The sequence below is a fragment of the Maylandia zebra genome, linkage group LG20 (genome assembly GCF_041146795.1).
Source record: "Maylandia zebra isolate NMK-2024a linkage group LG20, Mzebra_GT3a, whole genome shotgun sequence".
Lineage (NCBI taxonomy): Eukaryota > Metazoa > Chordata > Actinopteri > Cichliformes > Cichlidae > Maylandia > Maylandia zebra.
This window is the reverse complement of record NC_135186.1, coordinates 32464375-32483895: the sequence shown is the minus strand read 5'-3', so window position 1 is coordinate 32483895 and position 19521 is coordinate 32464375. Positions and strand designations below refer to the sequence as shown.

At 40.7% G+C, this 19521-nt stretch overlaps 2 protein-coding genes and 1 non-coding gene across 5 annotated transcripts; all 3 read right to left on the bottom strand.

Annotated features, from left to right (window-relative positions):
• Positions 1 to 320: 320 nt before the first annotated feature.
• On the bottom strand, positions 321 to 10560 carry kansl2 (KAT8 regulatory NSL complex subunit 2). 2 transcript variants are annotated; one of them, XM_004560269.4, is made up of 10 exons: positions 10411 to 10560; positions 8762 to 9019; positions 8416 to 8588; positions 7460 to 7574; positions 6474 to 6637; positions 6229 to 6392; positions 5972 to 6068; positions 4174 to 4427; positions 2437 to 2690; positions 321 to 867 (listed from the first exon to the last, which is right to left on the bottom strand). In XM_004560269.4, exons 2-9 carry the CDS (start codon positions 9010 to 9012, stop codon positions 2454 to 2456), a joined length of 1455 nt encoding a protein of 484 aa, XP_004560326.1. In that variant the 5' UTR covers positions 9013 to 9019; positions 10411 to 10560; the 3' UTR covers positions 321 to 867; positions 2437 to 2453. The 2 variants fall into 2 exon arrangements, with proteins under 2 accessions (XP_004560326.1, XP_004560325.1); XM_004560268.4 differs by having other exon boundaries at positions 2487 to 2690.
• LOC111500406 (small nucleolar RNA SNORA2/SNORA34 family) lies at positions 5027 to 5161 on the bottom strand. Its single transcript, XR_002721085.1, has one exon. It is a non-coding gene; the product is annotated as a small nucleolar RNA SNORA2/SNORA34 family (small nucleolar RNA).
• Positions 10561 to 10997: 437 nt separating the features above from the next.
• On the bottom strand, positions 10998 to 17692 carry ccnt1 (cyclin T1). Of its 2 annotated transcripts, none has more exons than XM_004560271.5 (9): positions 17272 to 17692; positions 16500 to 16581; positions 16285 to 16413; positions 15788 to 15848; positions 15191 to 15253; positions 15052 to 15097; positions 14616 to 14779; positions 14455 to 14525; positions 10998 to 14369 (listed from the first exon to the last, which is right to left on the bottom strand). In XM_004560271.5, exons 1-9 carry the CDS (start codon positions 17442 to 17444, stop codon positions 13059 to 13061), a joined length of 2100 nt encoding a protein of 699 aa, XP_004560328.3. In that variant the 5' UTR covers positions 17445 to 17692; the 3' UTR covers positions 10998 to 13058. The 2 variants fall into 2 exon arrangements, with proteins under 2 accessions (XP_004560328.3, XP_076734321.1); XM_076878206.1 differs by having other exon boundaries at positions 15052 to 15107; positions 15192 to 15253; positions 17272 to 17690.
• Positions 17693 to 19521: the final 1829 nt, after the last annotated feature.

The following is a 19521-nucleotide window of genomic DNA, read 5'->3' as shown; positions in this document are numbered from 1 at the left end:
AGCACACATGTCCTGTACTTTTTATTTATTTGTAACTACAACCAATGAAAATGTGGGAGATAAATGTGGGTGATGAAAAGGTTTGCTGTCCTGCATAAAATGAAACGACTGGTCGCTCAAACTGAAACACAAAACCACCTTAGCAGACAATAAAAATTACATCAAGTATTTTCGTAAATACTGGCTACAAGGGCATATGCAACAACAGAATGTGTTAAAGTGTAATAATGGGAGAAAGTTTCCAGTTGCTTTAAAGTTTTATGGAAATGTGTTTTCTGCTGCAAACATGCCGATCAGAAACAAAGTTACCTAAAACCCCATTTATTTCCTCATCTTTATTTCAAACCAGGCAGTAGGAGCAGAAACAGTGAGGCACATTACAATGATGTTTATAACTGAAACTGCACAGTGTAACATTTTACCTAAAACTTCAGTTTTCTCCCTGCATTCCTCTAACATGTCCAGCTGACATTTCTGATCCAAACGCTTCCCTCTCAGCTGACCTTTCCCTGCACCTTCACACGACTCACCTGAAACGGCCTCACACTGGGTGACGTCTCATCTCAGGCTGGATTTTCTTTAGTATGAAACCAGGAGTCTAGTTCCCCACATGAAGTACAATATGCTGAAAGGTTATTATGGAATTTCTGCCCATTGATTCCAAAAACATGTCGCCTACTCCAGCTTTCAGTCTCAGTAGGAGCCGCTGAGTACTTTAGTACCTAATGTGGGCTGTATTATAAACGAGTAGCAGTGACAGTTCTTTGAAATGCTGGTTCATCTGGGAGCGTCGGCTGCAGCAGAGTCGATGTCTTGGAGCGAATTGTCAGTCGTGTCTTCCTCACCTCCGACTGCCTCTGACACCACCTGAGTGGAAGAACAAAGATAAAGCACATTTACTGCTAGTTCAGATCATCTGTTTGTGTAAAGGGCCGACAGCACGGTACAAAAGCTTCTTTTCAAAGGGTTCAGTGATTCTCTTAACCCCACTGAACATCTCACTTCATATTTTCTTTACACCACAGCTTTCAAAGTTTTGATGACAGATTGCAAAATCTAGAGTGACAGACTGAGGGGCAGAGAAGAAATACAACATCAAATAAAATAAGCAAAAACGAATAATTAAAACTCAAACTTCCCTGGCAGCACAGGACAACCTGCAGAGAGGCTGTTACATTCCTAACCTGATGCATATGGAAATATTATAAATGCTGCTCTTATTTTCAAACATGTCTATGACAGACTGAGTAGTCAGTCTGACACGAGGTAAGGTCTGAAATTTTGTGTTTTAAAATTTAAGTGTCAGAAAAAAGGTTTTAGTTAAGAGGATTTAATTTAGTCCAGCTAAAAGTGCATTTGTGTTGATGGAAAATGCACAAATCTCATTGCCTCCACCGTATGCAGATAAATTGAGCTTAGGCATGTAGTGACTGCACAAAGGCCTTTTTTGTAGCAGGAGAAACCCAGCTGCAGGTAAAGCCTGTAATGAGTCTGTTCCAAGGACTGTAATTGTTTTGCCTCTATATAGTTTATTCTTTAGTGAGATGGCAGCTATAATTCGTGAATACATTTGCTCTCAGGAAATGTTAAAGGGTACTACTGAAACTGGAAAACTTGCTATTGGTGTTGTCCTGGACTGCTGCATCTTAGTATGTAAAGTAAATGTTATGGTCTGTGGGCCACTTTGTGAACCACAGCTTCACAGACTGAATGTGACCAGCAGAGGTCTAAAGGTCTTTGCAGACCAACATGTACATGTTGTAGCAGTCTATAGCCACTGGGGGGCAGTCACAAATACGCCTGTTTATTGCATGTTTGTTAATACGAAGTTTATTTTTTATTTTCTGGGAACTAATCAGTCACTGTGTTTAAAATATGATGTAACCGTTTCTAGGTCCTTTGTGCCATGCGGTCAGAGCGCATGGCACAAAAACATGCCAGGTTCACTTTCTTCACTGTCAGTCACCCAAGCCCCCCTTTTTCTTAACTGAGGCAAGATTTTATGGATATATTTTAATTTTTTTAAGACTTGTGAATTTCTCTCTCTCTCTCTTTGAAGAAAATACAGCTATGACACAACACATGCCAAAGAATACACCTGTAATTTGTTATTTGTATCCTTTGTATTTGTTCAAAGGTGTTCATAAATTAAGTCAAATCATGTCAATTAATGTCAAAAAATGATTTATTTTTCTTCAACACTGTTCACTCATATGAAGACAATGGACATAAAACAGATTAATTTCATAAAGGAGACTGCATCCTCAATAAAAGCTCCTAAAGGTACGTCTGAGATAGAGAACAAATAAATAAAAAAAATAAATTCATTAATAAACTAAAATCAACCCTAACCTTTTTTGAGTTTTCTTTTTTCCTGTGATCAACCTGAAAATGTTTTCAACACAGTACAGTTTGAATTGAGTGCATCAATGTTACCTGCCGCAATAAGATATTCACGACGACAAAACCCCTGATTGAGAGTTAACCTGGTTGTTCATGATGGCGTCCACATCTCTCTCTGAGAGTTCCTGCCCTGAGGTGTCAAGGTCCTGGTCTGGGTCCTCGCCAGTCAGGATGTCCATCGGGGCCTCAGCTATGGCTCTGATGGTTTGGTCCTCCAGGGCCAGGGCTGTGTCAAACTGCAGAGGGGAAGGAGGACCCTGCATACCGTCCCCTTCCACATCCAGGTCCTGCAAAACAGAGATGCTCAAAATTGCTATTGGAGGCATTTTTGATGGTATATTTATAGAAATCCCCCCGTGTGTATTTGTTTTTTAAGCTTGCTTTCATAGCCATTTGTTTCATTTGACTCAACCTGAGATCAATATTAATGGATCTGTTAACAGAAGGATAACATAGAAGCTTATATGTCCCTTTATATGCAGACAAACAGCTATGTTGGTAATAACCCACAAACGGCCCATTCAAAGTGAGGAAAAACCTGATTGGGCAAACCGTACCAGCATTTAAGATGCTGCTTTACTGAATCATTGTAACCTGCTGCACATGCAACAGTCTGTCCACTTGCAACCTCTGCCCCACTTGAGCCAGACTCCCTCTCCTTTAAAGGGTTAAAATCCAGAATATATAATTAAATATAATTAATATTTGAAATGCATATTTCAGACTGAAGTAGTTTTATAATAGTCATTAAAGTGGAATAAATATTCCTATGTAATAATTTTACAGTATTTTTTGGAGGGGTGAAGTTTTTTTGTCATTAGGGTAAAATGTGTTAGGATTTTTAAGGCTCTTCCAAGGGTTAAAACTCCTAAAATGTTTCCTACCATAAAGCAACTTACTTACTCAGCTTTTTTTTTTTTTTTACTTTTTAAAAAATTATTAAACAGATATTGTCCCATTGATAATTTGTGGGCTCGCACAGTGACACAGTGGTTAGCACGCTGTCTTGAGTTAAATTCCAATATCAGACCAGGGAGGTGTCTGTGTGGAGTTTGCATGTTCCCCGTGTTTTTGTGTGTTCCCTTTGGATTCCTCCCACAGCCCAAAGACATGCAGTTAGTGGGGTGATTCTTAATTGCCCATAGATACAGACAACCATTTGGTTTTGTGGTAGCCCTGCGACAGACTGGTGACCTGTCCAGGATGTACCCTGCCTCTTGCCAAAATTTAAATTTTTTAGAGTGATCACACTTGTCAATTTGCAGGTCATCAGTGACACTGTCGCACAATTACATCAGTTTACGCTTGCCATTATGGTGTTACCAAACCCTGCAACATTCCCCTGAAAGATCAGTCAGCACTCAGAGAAGAGTACAGGTGTCATCACACAGAGATGATAAAGAAAACGTAACTGGGTAACTTCAGTTGTAAAAAATAACTTGCTCAAGTAAAAGCCTTTCATCTGCTGCAATTTGTAACTTTCTGTAGCTTTTCTTGTTTGTACTTTTCTGCTCAGTAATGCATTTAAAATAAGTGTGGAGACCAGCAACCTCATTAAACCGAAAAATACTCTACTCCAGAACAAAAAAACCAAAAACATACTACAGCAGCATGACTTGGTACACTATCCCCTGCTGTGGTGGAAACTTTACAACAGCTTGTTGAAAAACGCATTCAGACTGATACTCATCTTTCACAAGAGGAATTATGTGGAACGTGATATGTGTATTAGAGAGAAGAGGTTGGTAGGTGACTGTCATTTCTACGTACATCGCTGAACTCGAGAGGGAGGTTTTCTGTGGGCTGAAGCTCTGCCGCACTCAGGTACATGTCTTTGCTCATAGGGGTGAACTCCTCCTGTGGCGGAGCCTCCTGCTCGGGCTGGTACATGGGCGGAGGCAGGGTGAGGTGCAGCGGGCAGCGGGGGTCGTCTGACTGACCCATGTGCACAGTACGATCACATGGAACATCTTTTAACCCTGGACACATTTTAAAAAGGATCTGGTTGCTGTCCTGGTAGATATCTGAACATGTGGCTGTCAAGGAAAATTTGATTATCAAAAAGAGAAAAAAAAAAAAAAAAGATAAGAGAGAGAATACCAAAAAACTAAAGGGTAAGAGTTGCGGAGAATTAATGGCAAGCTGCACTGATGCTTCTCTGGAGGCCCTCTGTTGTCCAACGCTTGCACCGATTTCTAATTGGCTTTCAAATGTCACCCATCAGCATCCAGCACCTACAGTCGGCCCATTTTCATTCTCTAACACCATTTCATTGTAAGTATATGACAGTGAGACAACTGCCTTCAAAAATCATGGTTTGTATTCATCTGGATTTCTCAAATCTTGTGCCTGATTAAAAAACAAACAAACAAGAAATATCTTAGAAATATTTAGAAAGCCTGATAAACGTCCTTGTTGCATTAAAGTGATGCCTTTATGGTTTTGTAGAGCATGTTAATGATAAAATTCTCATGTCTGGGTTCAATCAAACTAAACTGGCTATTGAAAGAACAAAATTCTTAATATTCAATAAAGGAAAAATTGTTATTCTCACACTGTGAGAACTAAAATGCAAGACTGAAAAACATGAAACGTTACACTAGTCAAAGTAGGTTAAGAAAGATTTTGTTCCTTCCAACTGAATTGATTAGCTCCTTTGTTTTCTGGGAAACAAATCAACAGACCACAGGAAGCTGTTTATCTAGGCTCCCGTTGAAACGAACAGCTACTACAAGCTGCTGGTCTTGATTGGGGCCAAGGGGAGGAGGGCGGAAATGAGAAACGTAACTGAAGAGTGTAGAAATCAGCAGAGAGCAGATCAGTCTACATCTGGCTCATTCACTCAACAGAACAGAGCTTTAAAACACACTCCATTCAAACTTAGTCAAAGCTAACACCTGTTAGCTAACAGCTTACCTTTGTCTCATCAAACCTTTCCTGGTGCATTATGAGGAGCTGAATGATATCAGCCTAGTGTTAATGTCCAGCACAGAAGCAATACGAGCGGAAATTAAGCAAAGAGAGTCTCATTTCATGACACGTCTTCAAACACAGCTCCTCTTTTCACTGTGGAGCATCTCTGCACTCAACTCTTTATCTCTGGTAACCATTCTTGAATGAAGCCACAAAGCCGCTCCCAGCTGTTAAGAGAATATTACACTAGCTAGCATCACCCAATATGCCCTTTGGCATTAAATTTTGTATCTGAGTAGTTACTAGTATAACAACAATAGCAATAGCTTATTTCACAAATCATATAAAATTGTGTGTTACAATGTTTGCCCTGTTAAATTTGGCTGTGCATCATTTAACATGATCTTATATTAATGTACATTGGTCATTTGATTCATTGTGAGTGGAAAATGTGTACAGTTGGTACAGTCCCCCTCTCAATACAGTATATATTTTACATTTAAACCCACCAATTGGCAATAGAGGACAGTCTGTTCACCGCTGTTAAGCTGGTTTTGAAAAATTCATATCATACGTGATACTATGATGAGTATTCCACCCATCATCTTTCATTCAGTGATTATTTAGTCACACTATTAAAGCCATCAGAGGATACGTGAGACACAGTGTCGGGCCATAGGCAGGCAGGGATTGGTACATCGGGTTCCCTCCATGAAGGAGATGCATTTTTCACTCACTGTTCTTGTGTGTGGCTACAACCGAAATAACAAACAAACATTAGATAATGAAGTGAAACGTAATCATAAACAGTTGACGTTTTTTTAATTATCCCTCTATGACACGACTGCCAGAGAATATAAGTAAAGAAAATGTACAGATTTCTTTAAACTCAGTATCAATTCAAGTTAGCACCTGAGGGCCTCCTTCTGTCACAGCCTGCCTCCTTTCCCTCAGCTGCCGGTGCAGCAGGGCCTCCACCCCGTACCGGCGGCGGTATCGACGCAGAGCTTTAAGCTTCTTCAGGTTCTCCCTCTCCTTCATGGAAAGACCTTCAGGCCCTGTCAGGAGGCTGGTACCTGTAATCAACATTAAAAGGTTTGTGTCACTCAGAATTAAGAGGAGTGAGCAGTAAAAGCATAAATTTGTCCTATGATTACCTATAGCTTCATGCTCCATTTTGCGGTTGTGCAGGTATCTGCGCTTCTTCTCTTTCAGCAGGTGCTGCAGGCGTTTGAACTGATCAATATAGAGGGACTGGAGTCTGATAAGTTTTTCTCGAGTGATTAGCGCCACTTCTTCTGCAGTGTACACTCCTGCATGTCTGCCAACACATAGCATTGAAAATCTAACGTCCATTGAGTTTCAAAACAATAAACTACTCAGTATCTAACAATTTAAGACTAAGATAAGTAATTCTTAAATCAACATACAACATTATGTTGTGCCACTGGATGATGAGCTCAGGTATTAAGTCAGAGGTATTAAGTTATTAAGTCAGAGTCATCACTAACAGCTTGTCAATAAACACGATTCGAGCCTTTGTAGGTTTGCATATTAACTACTTACTTTTTTAAAATTTTCTGTCAACGTTTTTAGCAAAAAGAATGTAAAAAAAATCTAAGACTTATGTGCGCCTTATAGTCGTGAAAATACGGTAAGACGATTGAACTGCTTCACTTCCGTCTGCCATTTATTTATTTTCCGGCTCTTTGAAAGGTCGCAGCAAAATGTTGAGGAAAGGTGTCGAGTTTTATCTGGAGCATGTACAGACTGATATTAATCTTTAATAGGGCTGTGAAAATTGAGAGCTAACAAAACAACTGCTGCACAATGTCGTCCGCCATCTTAGTTGAACTGGTCACGTGACTGCATCATATGACTAAAATGCATCCTTGTTTTCGAAATCTTCCTTTTTCGCTGTCCACACAGCGAGGCACATGCAGCGTTTTCAAATTTATCCACTTTGGAGAGTGTTTTCAAACCAAAAACGCCGTCTCAGTGTGGACGGAAGGCCAAAAGGGGGGGAAAAAAGATGCATTTTCAAGTCTGGACATGGCCTAAGCCTTCTATCTTGAACTACAGATTCTTATTCAAACTACATAACTACACAATGTGGGTTGAGAAGAAAATCTTAAGAGCTTACTTCAGAGGATCCTCGTGATCACTATCGATGCTGTCAGCCTCGCTGTCCGGATCTCCTCTCCACGTCTGGTCCAATACCAACGGCCCCTGCTCTTCCTCACTCAGACTGTCCTCATCTAGGAAGAGGGAGGAATTAGTGGTATTTTTATCTGACTTTTGGTAGAGCATGCTAGCGGGCCGTCGTTATTACCGTGTTTTTTGGAAAATACGGCACACTTAAAATCAATCCTTTGACTTTTCTGAAAATCAACAGTGCCCTTACAATCCCGTGTGCCTTATGTATGAATTCGGGTTGACCTCGAAACGATTTTATGTACACGGCGCTTGGAAATCTGTCAAATGTTTTAGTATGACTTTGCTAGGCTAGGAAGCCGCACCGCTTGATGGATTGTCGGAGCATTACGGCTATCGAAAGCAGGAGCCTCGCGGAGTGATACGTACGGTGCTTCAACATAATATTACCGTATTGTGTGTGTATAACCTCTTTTTAACTTTTGTGGATATTGGTTATGCTGAGGATATGTTGCTCAGTTTCCACTGGAAATACCTTTTGGTTAAACTGTCAGCAAGGAATTTGCATTTGCACTGTTAAATTTTTATATAACTTTAATGCAGATAAAAAACAGCTGCTTGTTTAAGTGAAAATACATTGATGTTATGTGGTTTTTTTGCACTAATAAAGTTGTGGCGTTGTAAAGTATTTTGTCTAGTGTCAATTATATCGTCAGTTATATCGTTATCGCAAATTTTCAAATGTATATCGTGATAAATATTTTTGGTCATATTGCCCTGCTCTACAACTAATGAATGAAAGCTATAAACTTTTTAATCTTTTCACAAGTGTACCAAATAACCCAACAAATAAAACTAATAAAACAACAAACAGTCTGTACAACTACATCAGCTTAACCCACATGCACCCAAATTACTATTTCCAAGTCAAAAAGTGGCCATTACCTAGAATGCGGCTGGCTTCAGAGCGTCCTCCATCAAGGCTGTGTGACTCTGCTCGGCTGTACCCACTAAGTTGAGACAGCAGGGCCTCCGGTGACGGACCAGAAGACGCCTTTCTCATTTGAGCTCGAAGAGCCATGGCATTCCTGCGAGCGTGCTCCGCACAGAAGGTCACTCTACAGAACAGACATTCAAATTGAAATTAGGAGGCTGCATGGTACTGATGAGTTTATTTACATTCCCCCTTCTCTTGGGATTAAGTTCCCATTAATGAGATTCACAGCAGATAATGATGAGATTTAATTTGTTTTTATCGATTGTTAATGGCTGATTTAGACCTTCCACCCACCCGTCTTTCCTCTCTGCCTTTGGTGCGGCATTGGGACACCGCTTCCCGTTCTTGGCAGAGACGTAGCTGCACTGTTTGTAAGGCGCATTCTTGTCCTCCAAGATGTGTTTGATGCAGAATTCCAAGCCTTCAAGTCGTGGCTGAGAGCAGGGCCGCTGGGTGAAGGAGCAGGCCTGTGGCTCCTGAGGTCGGGGTGTCTGGGTCACCCGGTTCCGACTTGAGGGCAAAACATGAATCCGTATCCTGTTCATTTCAAGCCTGCATTAAATGTAATAACAAAAAATAATAATAATAATAATAATAATACATTTTTCCTGTTCACACCAAATGTTTGTATGGCTGCATGCATGAATAACAGCAAGAATTCCTATAAAAACATTTGTTTGAATGTTGGAATAATGTTGGCTTCTTTAATGTATTTTTATTCAAACTACTAACTTTGGTGACCAACAGGCTGGTATTTCAGAAACTGCTGATCTAGAGATCAAAGATGGGTCACACAGATCCAACTCTAGGGTTTATAGAGAACAGTATGAAAAAGAGAAAACGTCTAGTGAGCAGCAACATGTCAATAGAAAGAAATTAGAAGAGGCTAGACTGCACTGAGCCGATAGGAAGGCAACAGAAACTCAGATAACCGCTTGTTTAATCAAGGTATGCAGAAGACCACAGCACGTCAAATCTTAAACCAGATGGGCTATAGTAGCAGAAGACTGGACGATGATACTCCTGTAAGCTAAAGCGAGCAGGAAGGGATTGGAAAAGCAATGTCTGGTCAATTTAATATATACTGAAAGGCCAGGATCTGATGTAAACAACATGAAGCTCCATCCTATGTTGTATGACCAGTTCAGGCTGGTGGTGTCGGTGTAATGGTCGTTCTACCCACACTTTGTTAAAATCCCACAGCATACCCGATTCTGACAATGTTCAACCCTTTATGACCAGAACACTCATCTTCTGATGGCGGCTTCCAGCAGGATAACATACCGTGTCAGAAAGGTTTAAAATGGTTTTCTGAACAATTACACTGTACTTAAATGGGCAGGATAGATACTCGTGGTTTTTCGCCTTTTGATCCCAAATATAACCAAAATAGAAAAAAAAGCATATTGAAAATATGCACATAAGGTGTCATTGACCAAATCACTATGAGTACTTAAATCTAAATAAAGCTGTATAAAACTAAAACAATGTTTTCATGTTATTGGTTTACTGACGGGCGATGTCAGATGGTCGTTATTAACATCAGTAAAAGCTTATAAATGTTACGCATACAACCTAAAGGCAATTGTAATAAGTAACAAAGAGTAATAAAGGCCGCATTAATGTAAGAGAGAATTGCATTTTTTTTTTTAAATTCAAATATAAATCGAGGAGACAAACTCCTCTCTGCGTTAATGGATAAACTCTAACCGGGCGCCACACCGAGCTTCAGCCCGCCTCTCCTTACTGCGTCACTTTAACAGTTAAGACGGCAGTCGCCATCTTTGATCAATCGCTGCTAACGGCAGCTAAATGCTAATTTTCTCATTTTGCAGCGAAGATAGCAAGTCGGTGCCACAAAATTGCCGTATCCCTCCATAACGCCAACGTGATTGTATGCCAGAATATGAACATATCGCTAATTTCTATTTGCGGCCCCCTACCTTTGTCTCGGACATCCGAGCTAGCGTGAGCTCCCGAAGAACACTGTTACGTCGATTTTCCTGCATTCCCTGTTAACTGCCACAGCCGCCGCTTACAATAAGTAACCCCGCCCACCTAGAGATCCGATTAGCCAGAGCGCCGGAGTGAGGTAGCCCATTGGCCAATCCAGTTGCCATTCAAAGTGGCATCCACCCAATGTATTTACACTTTTATCATAGACCAGGGCCTCGAACTCTTTAGAACACAACTTGACCTCAAGAGGGCTACACTTACAATACCACTGGATAATACCCCCTATCTTTTAAAAATAGAAGAAAAAAACAGTATATTTTGAAAACATTCAAATGTAAAACTTTGACACACCATGCATTTACAAATGATGATATATCAAGTAGAGTAAGTGCAATTCCATCAGTTGCTCTACAATGCTTGTATTACCCCTCAAACATATTTTTTTTGCAAAATATAATGGGTAAAACTGGATCTTCTTTCAGGGCAGATCAAGCTCCTAGACCGCATTTGACACCCCTGGCATAGATTGATTCACCTATAAAATGCAATGTTATTGATGAGCCAAAAGCAGCACTTTCTTAAAATATTTTTTATTGACTTTGAGAATAAAGCAACCACATTATATCAAAAAAAAGAACAGTGTTCACATATTTTAAACGGGAAAAAAAAAATCTCAAAACTTTTTCTTTTTCAGACCTGAGTGTCACTGAAAACACCAAGACATGAAAACACATGAAATTTATTGTAGCTATATGATTTTTGCATTGTTAGGTTGCATGAGTGTCGTCCGTTTTTTCTTACATATGGGTTTTAATATGAAATGTGTCCTTTTTGTGGCTTGTTCACAACAAAATGGTAATACTTAAAATGGAAGCTTTGCCCAGATTAAACAAAATGTTTCAAAAACAGTGGCAATTTCACACCAGAAAATCTATTAGTCTAACCATTATACACGTAACACTTTGTCAATTGCATTGTAGGCAAACCTACTGAGATAAATATTCAGTGCATTTACTGTTTCCCTGTTACAACCAAGAATAATAAAACCTCTGCTGCATGAGCAAGAAGCTTCTCTTTTCAAGCACATTTTCAAATATATGAAGGGGGTAAAATATACAGCTGGACGGCTGATTTGCTGTGCTACATTACTGTAAAATAAGAGCACTAATCCTAAACAATTAAGTTTTATGAATAGGCAATAACCTGCTTATCTTGCCAACAAAATCTGGGTATTGGCCTTCATGCTCAAGAAGTGGAGGTATATAAATAACCTGCTGGTCACATATGATTCTGTACAACCACAGAAAACATGCAAACATGTTTTTATGATGAATGATGGCATGTGGGCAGATAATAAAACAAACCAAAGTTAAATATCCACCAATTTAGTTTAGAGGAATGCACTCGAAAGACAAGTTTAACATGATTAAATCAGACCAGAGTGAAGTGACAGCTACACTAGGGTTTACACTTTTAAAACATCCCCACAATTAGATAAAAACAGATGAGCTATTAACTTTTATACTGTGTTAAAACTCTGTATACTGTGCTTATTAGGGTCTAGCAAATCTGGGAAAAAGTTTTTCCTGACATAATTTCTTGTCTTCTGAAAATTATACATTTCCATATATGATGCTTATTTCTTTGTCTTTGCATTTACCTGTGATCACCCCAAAAAAATGAACTCCTGAGGAAAAACAATAAGGAAAGAGAAATAGTCTAGATAGATGCTCTTTTTGTTGAATTTCCTTCATTGTGACCAAAGTGCACAGATGTTTCAACCGTTTGTGAACAGATGAATGTTCTTGCTATGAACTTAGTGTATCCATTCAAGAACCAAATATGAATATTTTACAACCATTTAAAACAATGACTGCAAGACTTAAAAACTTAAAGTGAAAAGTACAAGCTTTTCCTAATTTACATCCTTTTTTTTTTTGCAAATTTGCAAATATAAAGGTTCCAATGTTTGTTTTAAACATTTTTTTTTACATTTTTTCCTCAAATCACCAAATAGCACAGCAAATATAACATATACATGAGGGATGAAGCCATTTTTATGGCTCACAGAAAAAATAAAAATGGGAAAAATAAAATAAAGTAAAAAATATATCGAAAAGATGGCTTTGGAGACATGCACTCTAACTAGGCTGTACAGTCTTAAAGAAATGACCATCTGTTCCAAAAGAACAGAGGTTTAACCCTAAAAAAAAGGTAGAAAAAGGGGACCTTTTTTCTTTTTTAAAATCATTTGATCAATAAATAACACCCTATAAAAACATTATAAAAAGAATCAGTAAGAAGACCAACCAGGTATGTCATGGAAATTTTTCCAAACAAATTGACATCCTCTAATTCCTGTCTTCTTGTCACATATCATTTGAATTTTTCAAAAAGAAAAAACAAAACACTATCTACACTTTCCCATGATTCTTCTTGTCTCACATTTTGCAAGTCCCATTATTGCCCCACGTGTACGCCATAAAATCCTTTGTTACCCCCAGTACATTTCTCTGCTGTCACACTGAAGACTATAAAATGTTGGGTGGCTGGAAAATATCATACAACACTTTATGTAACAAGATGATCAAGATGTCAAGTAAAATGTACATAATGTGGTTTCCTGATTAGAAACTTATTTGGGCAAAGGCGGCAGTGGGGGAGGCGGCTCCGTGGGCAGGGGAGGGGGCCTAGGGTTGTTTCCTCTGGAGCTGCTCGAGTACCGATAATCACCATACTGAGATCTGTAGTCAAACATAGACTGCTGGGACGGCTGCACACCCTGTGCACTCAGCAGTGAGTTTAGCATCTCAAAAGTGTCCTGGTACTCGTTGGACTGGGCTCCGCCAGCTGAACTGTGACCATTAGTGTCAGTTTTGTCGCTTTTGGAATGCGAATAGCTTCCTTGGTGGTGGGGGAGTCCCAGAGATGGAAGAATGTCAGAACCGTGCCCCAAAATTTGTCCAGAGGAGGAAGACAGGGGAGGTAACTGGTAGGGATTCCTAGACTTGCTCACTTTGGAGGGTGGGTGAGATCCTGCTGAAGGATCCTGGGAGTGTGTCCTCTTGCGTGAGGCGGACGAGGATGAGGACGAGGATGAGGAGCTTGTTCTAGAGGAGTCACTTGGTACTTTTTTGCTGCTTCCCAGCGTGCCGCTGGAACTAGATGAATGTTTGTGTGAAGAAGAAAGTGAGGCACTACTGGAAGAGGAATGGTGGTGGTGAGAGTGATGATAATGGTGGTGGTGGTTAGAACGCTCCCTGTGCTTGTCCCTGCTTTTGCCATCCTCTCCTGAAGTCCCCCTCTGCTTGTCAGGCACTCGGATTTTGACTTTGATGTCTGGATCCTGGCCTCGACCACTGCTGCTGTGTCCACTGCTTCCTCCTGATCCTCCAGCAACTGGGAAGCGCATTTTTAGAGAGTCATGCCTCTCCTTCTCCAAGGGGATTTTAAGAATAATGGGTGATGGGTTGGACATGTCAGAGGAAGCGCTGGGTGGATGATGGTGATGCTGCTGCTTCTCCTTCCTCTGTTGCTGGCCAATGAGGGCCTGAGCTGCATTGGCATAATCTCTCTTTACGCTGGCCTCCATGTTCTCCAACTTTCTCTTTTGGGCAGCCAGGACGTCAGCATTCTTGGCACGGTACTCACTCAGCGACACCTTAGCTGGGGCGTGGACCTCATGGTTAGGCTGCTGCTGTGGTTGCTGTGACTGCTGCTCAGATCCACCTTGACCTTTACCACTCCAAGTCTGAGCACTGCCAGAAGCATTTGTGTCCTTGTCGCCCACTGATGAGGAAGAGGAGGCAGAAGGAGGAGCAGAGAGGCTCATCAGGCCTGCCACAGTACTCTCTGATGAAGCCATGGAAATCATGCTGATCATGGTGTCCCTCTGGTCACCCTCCTCCTGGACTTTTGGCTTGGCTTTTGGTGTCTGTCCGCCAGCCTGGAAGAAGAAAAAATTAAGTCAATGTCCACATTGAATCGGGAATTTTTAATAGCAAAAAGGAGAAGTTAAATTTGCGTTGTACCTTCCAGTTGCGAATTCGCTTCAGTCGGCTGGGTGTTTTCTCCAGGATTTGCAGGAACTCGTGTGTAAGTTCTGGAAGAGGAGGAAAAAAAAACAAACAAGTCAAATCAGCCCTTTTATTATCTAAACATTTTTTTCTTAAAGAGCATTTATTGCACATACCGTCCAGCAGCTCGAGGGTAACTGTAGGGTCAACATACTCCCACCAGTGTTTGCCATCTGTAGACACGGGGATCTCCCAGTTGGACCATTTGCAGGCGAGGTGGATGCACACACAGGCTACAACAGGCGGACTATACTGCAGGCAGAACGTTGTCAAGTGCAGGCTATATGGCATGATACGTCCAAGAAAAAAAGCAAACAGAGAAAGAGAAAACAGAAAATCAGTGTATTGAGCTTTAACAAACCACACACAAACTTTGGTGAATACCTAGCATTCACATAAGAAAGACACAACCCTGTGTGTGTGTGTGTGTGTGTGTGTGTGTGTGTGTGTGTGTGTGTGTGTGTGTGTGTGTGTGTGTGTGTGTGTGTGCGCATGTTTGAGAGAGAGAGAGAGAGAGAGAGAGAGAGAACTATGGGTGAACTCTGAGCATACCTGTTGGTGGCCATAAAGTATGATGTTTGGGCCAAATCCTTGCTTGCTGGAACAACAGCAGAACAAAGAGAAAAAAAATTTATAGACACAGCAAAAACTTGAAGATAAAATTGAGCAAAACCATAAAAATGATGCTCACCCCTGACAAGCTGAGTGCATTTGACAACATGTGTATGAGGATGATCGATGGTGATTTCAAAAGCTGTAATAGAAAGAGAAGAAAATGTAGGTAGACATTAATAAAAGAAATGCAAAATCAATGTATACTTATAATCCATATGGAATACAAATCCACTTCCCACTGGCAAAGATAACATTAACAAAGCCGCTGAAAACCAGAAAATTTGCATTGTGTTAAAAATCAAGTGGTGGGGAGTCAGAGTTGAGTGGAGTGTCACTTTTCATGGGAAAACATCCTGGACAACATGAAAATGTCAACACCTGAATATGAAAAAAAAATTAATGGCATGTAAGAAGGGGAAAAAAGTTGTTTTGAGGCTCCCTCTTTAAATGTCTTAAAAACACATAGGTGAAAAAGGTAAAATGTCAAAAGTTAGGGCTGATAAAAATGAAAAAGCTGAAACAGGAAATGTAAAAGTGGGTGATTCAGTTTTGAAGCATAAATATCACTTCCAGTGCTGCTTACTGCAAACTGTGAATTGAAATAAAACATGTTAACTATTCTTGTTCTCTGGGGGGGGAATTCAAGGGACCCAGTTCTTCCTTCCAAACTTACCCAAGGTCTGGAGAATTATGCTCTCAAGAATGACCAGGTCTTGGGCTTGTTGCAGGTAGGCCTGAGGTTGAGAGGACAGGCACGTTACTCACTGGGAGGCCGCCAATTGTTGAAAAACAAGAGCAACTGTACACGTTATGTGGCCGAGAATTTCTGACCATTTGTCTGAAAGGCTTTCTGGCATACATGTTTGTTGAAGAAGCCTCAGATATAAGTGATGAAAAGTGAAAGCTACATAGCAAGTACAGATGCTCGAGTTTTACAACTGCTAGACATCACATTGCCTGCATGACTCAAAACCTACACAGGCTAAGATGTATTTTGCCTTTTACTCTCTCAACCCATGTAATCAAGCAGCCTTAACAGCTCAGAACAAATACGTGACAGAGTAAATGTTCTCAGATTACATGCAAGAAGATTGCCATTTGCCTTATTGTAAGAATTTTTTTTCTGCTTCAAAAAAAACCTCCCTCGGACAATTGCAGTACAATACTTACATCACTGCGAATATCTGGTGAAGGGTCCTGGGGATTGAGGCAGGCATGGGCCACCTTGATGACATGCTCCAGCTTTCGAGGCTGCTCCTCTACCTTTGCTGCCAGGAACAGAGCAGCGGGTGCGATGACCTGGAAAGGGTCAGTGGAGATTTAAAAAGATGATTCACATTAAGTACAATCATTTCCATGATTCAAGCAAGAAAAGCATTACTTACATTTCTGTGAAATCTGGTGAAGGACTGGATCATGTAGAAGCGATGCATGTACACAATGGCTGTATTAATTGTAAGTTGAGAGCTGATACATGGCAGTTAAGGAAAAAAGGTAAACAGTGGGAGCAAATTACATAACATCTGTAATGACTGCATACTTTGAAAATGGGCTGGAATCGTCGGTATACGTGTGAAATAAAATAATTATAAAATAGTTATAAGGATAACTATAGGTTTAATATTGCTAATTAAGTATAAAAGTTAATGTTGATAAGCCTGTTATCGTAGCAGCCACAGAATAACAAAGTTAAACAACACTTTAGCCACCGGCTAGCTGGGATAAGACTCTTGATAACACACAAAGCGATGTTTTCTAAAACTAACACATCTAAAACACTTTTTCTGAAACATTCTACATTACTATATGTCTAAACGTGGCCCATTGTCCTTCTAATTTGCGTTTATTCGTTGATATTTACCAGTGGTGAAGCTAACGCTAACATGCTAACGTCCTGGAGGCCGCCGACTACACAGGCCTCTGCGGCCCAAGGGTTAGCCCACTACGCCGCTATCGCGTAACGCTTGTAAGCTCACGTACACCTTGTAAAACCAAATTCCACAGCGTTAAACAGAAGTGGAAGACAAAAACAAACGTGAAACCGTCGAACAAAAGACAACAACAAACTAACAAACACCAGCCACACTCCTTCTCCGAGCCGGCTCGGGAGAGAAGCTAAAGTTAGAGCGCTAACAAGAGCTCACGACAAAAGGATACACATTGAGCCGCTGTCCCATGTCCTGGAGGAGGTTCGCCGCCTGTTGTCTGTATGAGAGCTCCTTGTCGGGATCAAGTCCAGCTCGCCGAGATGGGCTGTTGTCGATCTGCTGCCGGGTGAAGTACCATTTGTTGTTACTGCTTGCGGGGAGAGAGCGAAACGAAGCCGCCATCACTGAGAAGGACGAGAGTTTAAAATTTCTGCGCGTCACAGGAACACACGTCACGCCGGGCGGCGACGTCAGCGCGCCTCGAGCGACGGTACAGCAGAGGTCTCCAAAGCGCAGAGGGGTCTCAAAACGTAACTTAAAGTCTCATACGATCTCTCTTGTTATTACGCTGTAACAGCCAAAAGCGAAATCTCCGGTAAGCTAGCTACAGCCTCTGTGCTCCATACACCGCACAGCTCAAGAGGTGAATCTCCTTGTCCTGCATCAGTATACGCCCACTTTTCTTCCTAGGTACTGACTAAAAGTGCACATACCTTTACTCATGGTGCTACCTTACCACAAGCCCCTTCCCAAACCCCGCCCCCTAGCTGTAAACGTCAAGTATGAATGGAATCTAATAACAATGTGAAACACAGTCTAAATCAAAAATTTAAAAGTGCTGCATTAATAAACTTGCTATTATCACTGATTTCGCAAAACCAGTGCATTTAGGCACTTAGGCCCGCCCCCATGGGTGAGAAGTTTAACTCCACCATCTGGCACATAAGAGGAGAAGATAAGTTGCAACAAATAGCTGAAGTAGGAAGTCTAATATTAAAGTTCTCAGTAAGAATCTTCAACTGAAACTTGTCATAAACAAGTCTCTAGGCTTGTGTGTCTGGGGTTTTACTTGCTTTTGAAAGCATGCTAACGCTGGGCAATAAATGGTGGCCAGTTATATGATTAGCCACGGTCACTGAGAGAGTTACGTTCCCTTCCATTTTCCCTCATATGCCTGTTTGGTCAGCCTCTAACATCACAGTCTTAGCCTATCTGTCCATAACCAAATAGTGCTATGTTAGAAAGTTCTATGCTAACGCTAAACTCGTCCCGACAGCCATGCTGTCCCAGATTTTTTTTTCCCGGGATTTTCCCTTCAGCACTAAAGACTTCTGCAGTACAAAAATCTGTGTATATGAGATGATGCTGTAGGAGGAATAACAATCTAGTTAATCACCTGACTTAATTGACACTTGACATGATCAAGCCAAATGACCAAAGAGGTTGATCATCTTCCTTGATTAATATGATTAACTACCCTTTAGTGGATGATGAGTGAAACTTCTCCTGAATAGGTGCTCAAAAGCTAAACGATATCATATCAGTCCTCCTCAATTTAATCAAAGTTTGCCCAACACAGCACACACACACATAAAACATATTAATGATTGTACATTAACATAAAACTGTTGTCGGAACCATACTGAATTTCACCAGAGAAGATTCAGTATGCTACATCAGTGTCTACTTTTTAAAATCATAGCCAAGTGACACTTCACTATCCCTACTAATTGATGTTATCTTGTTGTATCTCTGTTGTGGTCAGTGCTATCTTCTATGCTGTTGCATGCTGGGGCAGCGGGTCGAGGGTCACAGATGCCAACAGACTAAATAAACGGATCCACAAGGCCAGTAATGTTGTGAGGATGGAGCTGGACTCCGTTAGGGTGGTGTCTGAGAGGCAGATGTTGTCCAAGATAAAGACAATGTTGGATGATACCTCCCACCCACTCCATGACATGACATGCTGGCTAGTCACAGAAGTACTTTCAGTGAGAGACTGAGATTACCAAAAAGCACCACTGACCGACACAGGAAATCATTCCTGCCTGTGGCCATCTCTCTGTACAACTCCTCCATCTAACACACTGTGAACCCTGCAATAGTTACACCCTTTTTACACGCGCTCTTTTCTACTCTGGAATATTCTTGTCAATTTTCTTGATATTTATTTATAATCACCTTTGTTAATCCTTGATATTTAGAACTGAGTGATCTGTATATATTAGTGCTATTTCTTAAATGTGTAAAATCTGTAAGATAATGTATTGTTTGGAGTTTAGTCTGTTACTGTTACTATTTTTTTTTTTTTTACCATTTCTTCTTGGAGCAACTGTAACACACATAATTTCCTTAGGGATTAATAAAGTATTCTGATTCTGATTGTTTCAGGATGACCTGCCATTATCCAATGACACATCTGCTTTCCTGTATCTTTTGCTCGTTTCTCCTCCTCTTCTTTTCTCTAAACTGAGCACCT